This window comes from Vigna radiata, chromosome 5, assembly GCF_000741045.1.
Source record: "Vigna radiata var. radiata cultivar VC1973A chromosome 5, Vradiata_ver6, whole genome shotgun sequence".
NCBI lineage: Eukaryota > Viridiplantae > Streptophyta > Magnoliopsida > Fabales > Fabaceae > Vigna > Vigna radiata.
Genome location: NC_028355.1, coordinates 18,210,508 through 18,223,385, shown reverse-complemented (window position 1 = coordinate 18,223,385; position 12,878 = coordinate 18,210,508). Strand labels below are relative to the sequence as shown.

The window sequence follows — 12,878 nt, the reverse complement described above, 5'->3', positions numbered from 1 at the left end:
GAGAGGAAAATAGACAAAAAGATAAATAAATAGATAAAGAGATAGATAGATAAAGAGACACATAAATAAATGGACAAAAATACAAAAAATAAAAATAAATAGATAGATAGACCTATAAATAAATAGATATAAACCTTTGATTTTTACAATTAATCAAGTTTTATTAATTAATATTTATTCGATACTATATATCTCCTATTATTAATCAGTATAGCGAAGGTCACTCTAGGTTTACATATATTTAAAAATTGCTTGTTCGGCATAAATAATATAAAATATAAAAAATGATGATAATCAATATTAAATAACAAACAAGTTAGTTTTTATATAGTAAACAAAACTTATATAGTAAGTGAATTAAAAATTATTTTTCTTGAAAAATATAAATTACACCGTACCCAGCCTGCAAATGGCCCAATGATTTGGCCCATTTGGCTATTTTTATCTCCACTGCTCCTATAAGTTGCACAATTATGCCATTTTTGACAATAAATTCCGAAACCCTAACTTGTTCGTTTTTTCCATACTCATCCCCTTGGAAAAATCAAAGATACTCACAGGCGCAGCGATTAGTTCAGATATTGTGAGCGATTTCACATCGTGAATCTTAGATACAGGTAATTTTTCATCATCTTCATTTATTAGAGCTGTTTAGGTTCATTCCGCATATATGTAACTTAGGATTTTAGTTTCTTTCAATTAATCGCGTTGGCAATTTGTATAGACGATTTTTTTCTTCATTGCAAATTTTACTGGGGATTTGTTTTGTTTAGATTAGCATTATATATATATATATATATATTTTTATGAATTCATTCGATTGACGCACACTTGATCGATTGGAGATTAGCGACACCGATCAAGGTTTTGAATTGTCGTTGTCATGGTTTTCTGGTGAGAAATTACCGGCAAGTGCAATCTATGCATCCACAATCGTGGTCTGAATTGCGATAGAGATTCGGTTAACCTTGATTTTGCTACCGCCGTAGGGTGTTTAAAACCTTAATTTTAATTATATTTTCATCGTTGGTAGAAGTTGTTGAATATTTTATTTGAGTTGTATATAGTCTATAATCCTTCTAGTTTATCTGAAATAAACTTTTTTTTTATTCTGTGATATTAACGTAGAAGTATTAATGCCACAGTTTCGTTTCCGAGTTGAAGTAGTCATCACCATGAGATTGAGAAAGGGAAGCAAAGTGGAGATCCCTGGTACTACCGATGGACCTAGTGTGGAATGGCGATGTGCGCGAATAATTTCTGGTAATGGGAACACCTACAGAGTTCAGTATAACCGTTCTAGTACAACAAGTGAGGCTAGCATAGTAAGAGTTTCAAGGAATGCCATCAGACCATCCCCCCCTCCAATCAAAGGTATTGGGAATTGGGCAGCAAATGATCACGTGGAGGTTTACAATTTTGGTTCATGGAGAGCAGCCACTGTTTTGAAATTCATTGATGGAGATTTCTTCTTGGTAAGGCTATGGGTATCTTGCAAAGAGTTAACGGTACTCAAGGTAAACATGAGGGCACGCCAGACTTTTCAAAATGGTGAATGGATTCTTATGTCAAAGGTAAATTTCTATTTCCTCAACATTATTGCTTATGATTTAATTTTTAATTTTAGCTAATACTCCAAAGTTTGGACAATTTTCTTTATGTTTGAATTTCTGGTTTATTAATAGAGGCTCCTTGACTACACTTAAATTGAATTCAATGTCCTGATATTTTGTTCGTGCTTGTTCCAGGGGTCTGGCAAGTCACCAGTTAGGAAGTCTAACTTGATTTCTAACAGTTCCAAGGATCAGCCTGAAAATAAATGCCGAAATATTTTTTCTCGAGGATTAGATGCCAGTGATCACCAGGAACGCCTGGTCTCATCTTCAACGTTGAAAAGAATGTCCCCTTTTGTCTCCTCTTATCCCAGAAAATTAAGGACTGTGTCGAATATGGGTGAGTGTGAAAGATTCAAAGTTGTAACTACAGCCCCCTTGCTGCAAAAGGTACATGCTGTTGTTTACCCACAAAATAATATGGGTGAAAAATGCATGCATACTTCCTTTACTAATGGTACCAACAAATATTATGAAACAGGAAAGGAGAATTCTTGTAATGTTTCAACACACTTTCTTGAACGAATTGAAGAACCTGATTATTCTTGTAGTGATCTGAGTTCTGTTGGCAGTTGTAGTGTGATTAGTAGTAACTCAAATAAAATTTCCAGTGATACCTTAGCAGGTCCTTGCCAAGATGAAGATACCCTTTGCAGTGATGCAGAATCTCTAGATGTTGGAGATGTGGATAAAGGATGCTCCACTTCTACCAGTGAGGTTGCAGCAGAAACAATTCATAGGTTTGAGTTGAATGCATACCACAGTACCCTAGAAGTTTTGCATGCCTCTGGTCCTTTAAGTTGGGAAAAAGAAGAAATATTGACTAACCTTCGTATTTTACTCAATATTTCAAATGATGAACATTTGATGGAGATAAAGAACTTAGGTTCGTGTGGTCAGAATTTTTAAATGTTTACACTTTAATCCCTCATTTGTACAGCCTTATTAGGTTCTGAAGAACAGTACATATTTTTGAATAAATATTTTTTCTTAAAATTTCTATATTCGGGAAATTATGTTGATTTACACTTTATGTATTTGCTAGTCTCTTAATCTCTTTCTCTCTCTCTCTCTCTGACATTTGATGTTGTAATTTTTCCTTTTCAATTGGTACGAGTTCGTAGCTTCTACACCTGCCATGATTTGCTGATATGAGATATTCATCTGATTGTCTCTGACTACTTGTTGTATACGATGTAATTGCCTAGTGATGATTAACGACTTCATGAATTTGCATGGACAGCTTGATTGTAGTTCTGATATTTAATCCAAAATATTGCTTAATTTGAATAAAATATATTAGCGATCTATTTTATGGCGTCACCTTTTCTGCCATTTGACTATTATTGATGAATCAACTACAACTTTCCAGGGCCAGTGTAGGAGGCTTGCATGCCTTGCTTCCAATGGCTAAATATGATACTAGGTTTGCTTCTCCTCTCTCTGCAAATTAATTGGTCTCATCTACCAATAATTTTCTTACTGAGATTTTAAAATTCTGACCATTGTATATCACTCATGTGATTTAAGACCATGATCTCGCTTTTAAATTGCAGATGTAATCCTCATATGCCAGGTCTTATTGTGCAATTATTCAGATAATAATAATTTAATTCATTTATTTGCGTACGGTGTGAATTATCTTCACTGTTGCTTGAATACTTTATCCTGTAAGAGTAAAAAAAATGATGCTAGTATGTTCAGAATCTGTTATATATCAGGTATCTAATTGCCCTGGATTTCTGTCCCGTTGCCTCTCCATTATGCATAAGCAGATGTGTGGTGTGTTGACATGGAGCAAATTGCAGCTGCAATAGTGCTTTGCAGTCACTACTTCAAACGGGTAAAAATCTCACATCTCGGTATTTGCATTATTGACCTAATTAATTTAGGGTCGTTTGCTCAAATATCATGTACTTTCTAACCCCTGTCTGCAAAAATATTCTCTCCATTCCCTATTTACATCTCACCCCTGGCTGTATCTCCTTATTCTTCCGCGTGTATGTACAATTTGCATTTCCCAATCCTCTATTTTTACTAGTCTATTGCCCACCTTTGTCCTCTGAGAAAGAACCCCTTGGTTCGTTTCTGTTTTTCCTTTTGCTTCTTCATTTTGTGCAGCACTTTCTTGAGTAATTAAATTATGCCTTAAATATGCGTCAAATGTGCATCTTGTAGACTGACTAATTCTGTACGGCTTTGATTGTAAAGGACAAATATTAAATTTTTGTTGGCCTTTGTCCCCAAATATGCACTATAAATTACTTGTTTGAATACATACTTGTTGTGGTCAGCCCATTATATACCGTCTTATTGTACCTTTTTTCAACTGGTCACTTAGTGCGCATATTTTTCCAAACTTTCTTAGATTTGGATCTTATAATTTCCTCGAGGTTATAAAAAATTTAATTTTGTTCTCTTTACATTGATGAAAATGGCATATAATGGCAACATGTTAGCAATGGTTGGTTGTTCTCTTTACATTAATGGAATTTTGACTGTAAAGTAACAGGAATGCGCATGCACCCGTCTTACTCAAATCAATTAGCTCATTTCCTCTTTTCTTTCTATAGTGGTTTCTGAGCATGTAGGTTGCAAGTTCAAAATGTCTGACATCTCTCCTTAGCCCCTCGATATTATGAAGCATACTGTCAATTGGCCATCAAGAAACGTGTTAGGACATCCATTGATTGCTTTGACATGGAGCATCATTTTCTATGTATATTCTCATTGAGGTTAATTTTGTTTTTTTTGTCCCATTGTTTTTGTCTCCAATAAATTATATTGTTTGTTGGCTTTACGTACTAATCGCTAATGAGATCTGTTGGTGACATTCTGTTAACCTTTGCAACGTGATCATTCTGATTCTCAACTGTCTATTTTGAACTGTTATATATAGGAATTGAAAAGAAAATTATATCGTCTATTCATAGACATAATTCCCTGTATTTTAATCCTTTGCACTTTTTTCTAAAATTCATTTAGGCCATTCTAGTTGTGTAGTTTTTGCTGTGGACAATTTGAATCCCATTTGATGAGCTGATCAATGTTTTGGCTTTTGCAAATAAGAAGGCTTGTGGAAGCGAAGCACCTGAGAAGACGATGTGTTAAGCAAATCTTATGCATATTTTGGTTTGCCTCTTTATGTGCCTGTGTAATGTCTGACTTCGCTTTCGGTATATGAATTTGTCTATTATCTTAAATCAGTATTTATTTGATGTACATTATGCCCTATGAAATTAATCTGTTAAAATTTTGTATCATTGCAGCCTGTGCTGTGTAAGTCGATATAGATTTCATTCCATCAGTGTATAGAGTTATTACTGTTCTGTTAATGTGCTTTAAGATGGAAAAACAGTGCTATAAATGTTTACAGTTATTATTCATATCTATTGTCCTAAGCTAAATTCATTCAGTTACACATTAATAAATTTAGAGCAAGATACGATCGCCTCTTTCATGCTTTTACATATTGTTCTTTATTATATGGAAATTTGAACAACCAACCAGTTTATTTTCCAGAGAAGACAAAAGGGAATAAAACGTTAAGATGAGTATCTCTAAGTTATTGTTTTCTTACATACAAAGTTGATTCCTAAGTCAGTGCCTGTGATACAAGGTATAGCATGTAGATAATGGGACGTCATATCTTAAATTTTTAGCAATACTAAGTTTAAAGGTCATGGTAACAATTTTTATTCCTATTTTACACTAATTATTATTATTTTTTCTTTTCATTTTAAAAATATAAATATAACTTTTATTAGAATCATTTTATCTTTATAAAAAAAATTATCTAAGTAGTTTCAAATAATCTTTTTCTAAACTTAAATTTGAAAAAGTAATTGCTGGAGTAGGTTTTGTTTCTTTGAAAGATTGGATAATATTTTTGGATAAATTAGCATAATACATGGAATACTAGTACTTGAGTGCCAAATAATTTAGTATTAATAATTTTGTTATCATACTGAAAGGATTAAAATAAGATATATTATCAATTTTTCGCAATGAAATGATTTTTTTTTTTGCAATTTTAAGAACTAAATTATGATATTTATTAATTTTAGAAACTAAATTAATGTTGCTATGGTACCTCTTATACTGAATTATATTATGTCTCTTGAACCATTAAATTTACATAACTTTTATACTGCGCAATTTATATAAACTGAGAAAGTGATAAGTTAAATAAAAAAAATATTTAATTTGACTTAAATACTACATTTTTCTTTTTTCATTGTGGAGAGTATCTCTTGACCCTAAAATGAAATTATAAATAACTAAATTAAATTATTAACCTCTCCTAATGTTTGGTTTTTTAACATATAGGACTGAATTATATGTTTAAGACAAATATTTTCTTTCCCAACTTTTTATTAAGACTCAACTTCAGGAAATTTTTTTATAAGTGACTATAATATGTATTCATGCGAGTCACTTATCAAGATGAATTTTTAATTTTGATGCAATTTTTTATAATCATTTGAAGACTTAGTAAATACCAATAAAACATAAATCAAATTCATATAAAGAATTATCATTATTTTTCAGCTAATACTTTAAGTAGGACTCGACAAAAATAACTTATTTGTACTGTACTACAATTAACTTACACTGAACCATTTTTACTAACAGTTCAACGGTTTAAGTTAACTGTGAGCACTGTATCTACTCTTACATCTTCTCTAGTTTAAGTTCAACGGTTTCGTTTCGTCTCGTCAAAAAAACTTTATTTAATAATAAAATATTAATAAAAAAAACTGTTCACATAAAAAAATAATAATTAATTTTTTAAGACAATTTTTTTATCACAAAATTTATATTTTTTATCAATAAAAATAAAAAAATGTAATTTATATTTTTATATTTTTTAAGTTTTATATATATATATATATATATATATATATATATATATTTTGTGTTAGTGTATGATGTTATTTTTTATATTTTTTTATTAATAAAATAAAATAAATAAATAAAAAATAAAATAATTTTTAATAATAAAAGAAATATAAATAAAATAGAAAATAATAATATTAAATAATTAAAAATCAATTTATTAGACACTTATGAATAAAATAAAATAAATATTAAAATAAATTTCAATATGTATTGTTATATTATTTAGTTTAAAAATTAATACAATTCAGTTTAAAATTAGTATAGTTAATAGTTCAGTTCAGTTTATATTGTAGTGTAGTTAAAATTAGTGTAGTTTACAATTTAGTTAATAATTTAGTTAGTGCAATTTACAATTCAGTTAATAATTCAGTCCAAGTTAATGCAATTTACAGTTCAGTTAATAGTTCAGTTCATACTATAATTTAGTACAATTCAATTCAATTTGATAAAACAAAAAACAGTTCAGTTCAGTTTATTAAATTTTTAGCAATGCAGTTCAGTTCGGTTCGATTTGCTTACCCCTAACTTTAAGTTAAAAGACCTTAAGACAATCTGGATTGTATATTACTTAAACACAAAATTGAACTTAAACACAAAATTGAATATTCGAAGACAACACTATGGTATTTGAAGCCAAAAGTTAGTCAATAAGATTGCATGAATAAATTTCTTTTCCAATCAAACAACTCAAGTTTAACAAAGAGATGATTCAACTTATCATGCCAATGTCTAAATTACATAGTGATTGTAAATTGAAAAATAAAATTTAGCGAGTTAACCATGCAGGGAGCATACTTCCATATCAGAGTCCAAGCTCACCAGTGCCATCTTCTTCATCAACAAATCCGCCTTGTCACGAACTCTGACCGAACCCCTCACACAAAGATCAGCCAAGACGGTTGAAAATTCTGGCAACATCAAAGCCTCAGTCACACAATCTTCACTGTCATCAAAAAGACGAATAAGGATATCAGCAGCACCCTCCTTGCTCAACAGAGACCTACCCTTCAACACATTCAACATTACTCTAATTATCTCATCCGTTTCCTTCAAACAATTCAACCCTTCATCAAACCTCGCAAGGAGACTAAGAACAGCGAGAGAAGTTCCTGCCAAGTCCTCGTTATCAGTACCCTTCACCACCTTAAGCAGCACTGCCACTGCCCCGGCTCGCACTGCCAGAGTGCAGTTTCCATGAAAATGAACAAGCTCAGCAAGAGAACTCAGAAGCTGGTGCGCATCAGAACCGTGAGACCCTTCAACTGCTTTAACTAGCAACTGAACTGTGCCTGCCACCCCAAATTTGGCCTTGTTTTTGTCATGCATGGCCAAGCTGCAAACCAATGAGGAGGCCAGTTTGGAAGAGTCAAGGTTAAATGATGAGTTGGTGATGAGGGAGTTGAGGTAGTAAATGGTTTCCATGTCAGCAAGAGATTGCTTCAGATCTGGGTTGAGGGATAGGTTGAAGAGGGTTAACAAAGACAGTGTTTGGATGATCGGGTAGGAAGAGTTTGTTAGTGTGGCTATTGTTGGAATGGCTCCTTCTGTTTGAGCCAGTGAGGTTCTGTTTTGAGAACTGACCTTGGTGATGGAAGCCAGCATTTGAAGAGCTCTCTCTTGAACTTCAACTGAGTCTGATTGAAGCAGGAACACACATTCATTGATGGCATCAAAAACACGAGACGAGGATGATGATATTACTGAAGACATCTTTTGAATACCACCTTTCAACCAGCCAAGTTTTTCAGACTTTTGAATTTAAGTATTTAAGAAGCTTAAACTTAAAACCTATACACATCTTTGGTTATGTAAATTATGTGAATATATAGATAGTTCCAATGTTTCATTAGCATTGGAAATGGCTTCACTTCTTTTAGATATTTGTCCTACTCTTGGATGTTCCGACACATTTAATCTATATCTCTGTCATTTCTCATTGGTGGGGAAGGGATATATGACTATAAAATTAATACTTTACTTTGATATACCTTGTGGGCAACTAGACAAATTGTAAATGGACTTTAGTATGAAAGGTTAGTGAATGTCTACCACACATTTTATAATTGCTCTACTCGAGTTTAGTATCCTTTGTAATCACAATGACAGACTGTCTGCTACAACTTTTACATTTGAGGACATTTTCGCAAAACATAAAAGTTTAGCTCTTACAGAGGAAGGTCTTCAGTTGTTGATAACCATAATTGGTTTATAGAAGATTTTTAAAATTTGGGTTAACATAACCATAGCTTTTGTAGTATTTTTTCATTTTTTTTATAATAGATTTCTATTTTTTTTTATATATAAATATAATATCATCAATTGTAAATCTCTAATAATTGACTTAATCAAATTTATTACACATTTTCATCATCACATATACTAAAAGAAATAAGGGATGAACAACGAAACCCAACAGAAGCCAGAAATCTTCCCACGTCTACCATGGATATGTGAAAAAACATAGTTTAATCATTTTCAATTCACTTTCACCGTCTTTATCTTCACAAGACTCCACAACCCAACTTCACTTCCTTAACAAACAGAACCCTCTTCAATATTCCGCGAAAACAAAAACTCACCCGAAACACTATTATTAAGATACCCTGTAGGTGCAATTTCATTTCAACGGGTCCTAACCACAACCAAAATATTTCTTTATAAATTTAGTAAGTTAAACATTTTTAAAAAAGCACACTGCCTACATTATTAGAAATTACAAGGCCATGAAGACTATCAAATAAGACATTTCGAATTTCCAACAAAATTTACCAGATTTGCTTGAAAGATAAAATATCAAGTGATTACTGGATAAAAAACTTAAGGTTTCTTGCAGGTAATTGAGATGGAAAAACGTACCATAAGTGCAAAATGTATCTTGTCGGGCGTCAAACACACTGAACAACCGGAATGCCGAACGCGAAAACCAAAAAAACAATTGAAAACACCTCATAATGATTGAATTTGAAACCTCAAATCCACCACCAAAAATGTCAATAATACACAACCCCAAAAACATATATTGTGGCATACACAAATACCGGTCACTACTAAGGAAATGGTCCACAGACGCACAATTACTACTCAAATGTATCATCGTCGTCGTCTGGAAGGGGCTGACTAGCAGCTGCGGCAAGCTCAGCCTCGTGTCTGAAAAAGCCACCAATTCATACGTTATAAAAAATCTAAAACGAACAATTCTGGATGAACAAATACAATAATAATATTCAGTCTGATCGCTAGGAAACAACTTGTGAACATTTTTCTTATAGAAACTAAAAGAACAACGTAAAAACCCCCATATAATCATGACGACAAAAAATTGGGACATCCTTAAATTCAAAATGTAATCATGCAGTTCTATAAACCTACTTCATCATCCTAGAGAAGCCGTGACTAAAAACTAAAGGTTGCAGGTAAATAATCAGTTTTCTTAGGGACAAGTAACTTACTGTTGTTGGGCTGCTAAATCAATTTGAACTTCTGGTGGAGCCAACGCAGGAGATTCTACAAAATGCAAGTTAGGATCTCTGCAAAATTGACACAAGTAGTAAAATTTAAGTAGAAATGCATTAAGATTGCAATTATCTTATAATATGGACAGCAAATAAATTTAGCAGTTTTGGAGATACCCTGCAAGTTTCCTAGCCAAGTACAAGAATGGCTTTTCAAAATTATAGTTGCTCTTTGCAGATATCTCATAGTACTGCAGGTTCTTCTTTCTGTGAAAAGTAACCTGCTTGGCCTTCACTTGCCTATTCTTTACATCAACCTTGTTACCACAAAGAACAATTGGGATGTTCTCACAAACCCTGAAAAATCAGTTCGGCAGAAAATGTCCAGATCTGATGTAAACGGAACGTATATGAAGCTGATAAACAGGCTTTAACAAATTCATTTACGAACCGACAAAGATCACGGTGCCAGGTAGGAACATTTTTGTAAGTTAGCCGGGCAGTAACATCAAACATGATGATCGCACATTGTCCATGAATGCTGCAGCATAAAGAATATAAGGAACCGTGTTAAAAGCGCACAGAGAGAGAGAGAGAGAAAGAGAGAAACAAGCCCAGAAGTTTTACATCACGGTAGAAAAAAAGATTACATAAACATTTCCGAAAGGAACAAATTAAATATCTCAATGCAGTTCTTAAATGCTAGATTTCCTACATATCCAAGTCATCCCCATAAAGATTTAACAGTACAGAGCAGGTGGCCAGGTAATTTTCACGCAAAAACCGCAATGCAGATAATAATAAAAAAAATCATGGAATCAATGTCAAAGAAACAATATGATAAAACAAATAAAAAATCATACAATTTTGATATCCAAAGAAGTAACTCTAATGTAAGAAGCAAGAAACGCATACATGATGAAAGCTCGCAACATGCAAACAGAAGAAAGAATGCTATTTCATTATAAGCACTAAAGACTATAACAAATTCGCATTTCCCGGTTGCAGATGATCACAAAAATCATATACAAGTAAACATTAAAATACCAAAGTTGCACATGCCATAATGAATACCAAAGAGTCTGCTGTTCTTGTTGCCAATAGTTCACGCAAAAACCAGAAAAGAACTTACTAATATCCATCCCTGAGACCACCAAACTTCTCTTGACCCGCAGTATCCCAACAGTAGAAGCGAATCTTTCCACAGTTAGTGAAAAAATCCAACGGGTGAACTTCCACACCAATAGTCGCTGTTTGGGACAAAACCATGACAGCAAATTAGATAATCACAAAAAAAAAAAAAGAACATACAAGCACAAATCATTAGCCATAGAATAAATGATAAGGAAAAAGATTCTCACGTTCGTATTTCTTTTCAAATTCACCGGTGAGATGCCTTTTCACGAACGTTGTCTTTCCTGTAAACACGTAAACTTTTAGTGATGAATAATTCGATAACGAAATTGTTTATTGTAGAAAGAGCCTAGATCGTCACGAAAGAACACAAAAAACCTGACAAACAATATATATTGCGAAATAACGGCAAACCCTAAACCTAACGGTTTTCAATCAAAAAAGAACGAAAGTGGATCACCGACAAGAAGAGGTAATTCACCTGTTCCACCGTCACCGACGATGACGAGCTTGAAACTCGGGTAGTCAACTGTTTGCTGATTAGGCAAAGCCTACGATGCAAAAATTAGTGTTAACCGAATGAACATAGAAAAAAATGAGAAAAACAGAAGAGTGAAAGAGAGGGATAACCATGGTGGAAGGTGTGACTGAGAGAGAGACAGAGCAAAGAAAGCAAGGGTTTATAAAAGTTCGCGTTTCTTCCAAGACCCTCTTAGCGTTAACCTCACGCACCTATTCCAACTGGACTTTGCCTTTTCGGTCTAATACTATTGTTTTTCAACTAAATGGACTTTAAATATAATTAATTGGGTATTTCTTTTTGCACCTCCTTAGTTTCTTCTTGCACTTTTATATATATAAAGATTTGAATTGAACTCCGTTTGGCGCCGTTTGACAAAAACGGCACTGGAAATCCTATTTATGCAATCATCCCAATCCATCCACTTTTTGAAAACTAAAATGCAATCAAAAAACCAAAGCTGTGAAAAAAGTCCAAACTTACGTTTACAATTCCTTTCTTTATTCATAAAAATTAATAATTTCAAATTAAAAAAAATATTCATCAAAACTATTTGAAATATATATTATTTCTAAAAATAAAAATGTTCTAAATAAATTATAAATAAAAATAATGTTTTCCAAAACAATTTCTAAATTCTGCATTGTTTCCATACAAGTCATACAAACTATAACCTTAAACATGTAATGATGAGATAACTTAAATAAAATACCAACCATAATAAATATAATACAATATAATTATATCATTCCATCCAAGTCATTATAATTAAATACATAGCATCCTTCACATAATCACAACTTCTATTGTGTTACTCAACAATACCAAAAATCCACTTGTAGTCTCAAAGGAAGACATTTATCATCATAACTCTCACACCTAATCTATCATAAAAACCAATTTACCTCGATAACATTCTAATTTTTCATATGTCTAAATTTTATAACTATACGAATAATTCTATTTTAAATAGTTACTTTAAAAAATGTCATCATTTTATTAAAACCAATAAACAATGTCTTACATTCAAACTTTATTGATAAAATGAAAATATAACGCTAAGGTTAAATTTTATAATTTTTTGGTTATTATTTTGTGGTTTTATTCAATTCTCATTCTTCATTATTATGCATCTTCATAAAAAATCATCCTCTAATTCCGTGTAATATAAAAATACATTAGTATAAATAAAAGAAAAAACATAACAAAATGAAACAATAAATTATCATATCAAAGCCAAAACATTTTCTTTAAAAA

The 12,878-nt window shown here is 32.2% G+C and overlaps 3 protein-coding genes across 14 annotated transcripts; 1 reads left to right on the top strand and 2 right to left on the bottom strand.

Moving 5' to 3' along the window:
- The first annotated feature begins 460 nt into the window (after nt 1-460).
- LOC106762286 lies at nt 461-4,999 on the top strand. Of its 11 annotated transcripts, none has more exons than XR_001375804.2 (6): nt 461-617; nt 1,146-1,574; nt 1,749-2,353; nt 2,986-3,039; nt 3,335-3,456; nt 4,686-4,999. XR_001375804.2 is itself a non-coding variant. In XM_022780838.1 (6 exons), exons 2-6 carry the CDS (start codon nt 1,176-1,178, stop codon nt 3,340-3,342), a joined length of 1,068 nt encoding a protein of 355 aa, XP_022636559.1. In that variant the 5' UTR covers nt 461-617; nt 1,146-1,175; the 3' UTR covers nt 3,343-4,999. The 11 variants fall into 11 exon arrangements, 4 of the variants coding, with proteins under 4 accessions (XP_022636559.1, XP_014501597.1, XP_014501598.1 ...); XR_001375803.2 differs by having other exon boundaries at nt 4,617-4,999; XR_002667830.1 differs by having other exon boundaries at nt 4,609-4,999.
- A 2,169-nt stretch (nt 5,000-7,168) lies between these two features.
- Nucleotides 7,169-9,574, bottom strand: LOC106761892 (U-box domain-containing protein 14). 2 transcript variants are annotated; one of them, XM_022780837.1, is made up of 2 exons: nt 9,372-9,574; nt 7,169-8,239 (listed from the first exon to the last, which is right to left on the bottom strand). In XM_022780837.1, the coding sequence occupies exons 1-2, from the start codon at nt 9,541-9,543 to the stop codon at nt 7,290-7,292; spliced, it is 1,122 nt and encodes a 373-aa protein (XP_022636558.1). In that variant the 5' UTR covers nt 9,544-9,574; the 3' UTR covers nt 7,169-7,289. The 2 variants fall into 2 exon arrangements, with proteins under 2 accessions (XP_022636558.1, XP_014500979.1); XM_014645493.2 differs by having other exon boundaries at nt 7,169-8,149.
- Nucleotides 9,446-11,866, bottom strand: LOC106761895 (GTP-binding nuclear protein Ran-3). Its single transcript, XM_014645495.2, has 8 exons — nt 11,732-11,866; nt 11,583-11,652; nt 11,329-11,385; nt 11,100-11,217; nt 10,419-10,508; nt 10,145-10,324; nt 9,965-10,042; nt 9,446-9,662 (listed from the first exon to the last, which is right to left on the bottom strand). Exons 1-8 carry the CDS (start codon nt 11,732-11,734, stop codon nt 9,593-9,595), a joined length of 666 nt encoding a protein of 221 aa, XP_014500981.1. The 5' UTR covers nt 11,735-11,866; the 3' UTR covers nt 9,446-9,592.
- Between the last annotated feature and the right edge of the window lie 1,012 nt (nt 11,867-12,878).

Coding starts and splice junctions, on each gene's coding strand:
- LOC106761895 (XM_014645495.2), bottom strand. Junction 11,218..11,328: donor ATTTGAAAAGAAATACGAAC/GTGAGAATCTTT, acceptor TGTCCCAAACAG/CGACTATTGGTGTGGAAGTT. Junction 10,325..10,418: donor TGGCACCGTGATCTTTGTCG/GTTCGTAAATGA, acceptor CTGATTTTTCAG/GGTTTGTGAGAACATCCCAA.
- LOC106762286 (XM_014646109.2), top strand. CDS start 1,176: ATGAGATTGAGAAAGGGAAGCAAAGTGGAGATCCCTGGTACTACCGAT. Junction 1,575..1,748: donor AATGGATTCTTATGTCAAAG/GTAAATTTCTAT, acceptor TGCTTGTTCCAG/GGGTCTGGCAAGTCACCAGT.
- LOC106761892 (XM_022780837.1), bottom strand. CDS start 9,543: ATGCCACAATATATGTTTTTGGGGTTGTGTATTATTGACATTTTTGGT. Junction 8,240..9,371: donor AGATACATTTTGCACTTATG/GTACGTTTTTCC, acceptor GCTGGTTGAAAG/GTGGTATTCAAAAGATGTCT.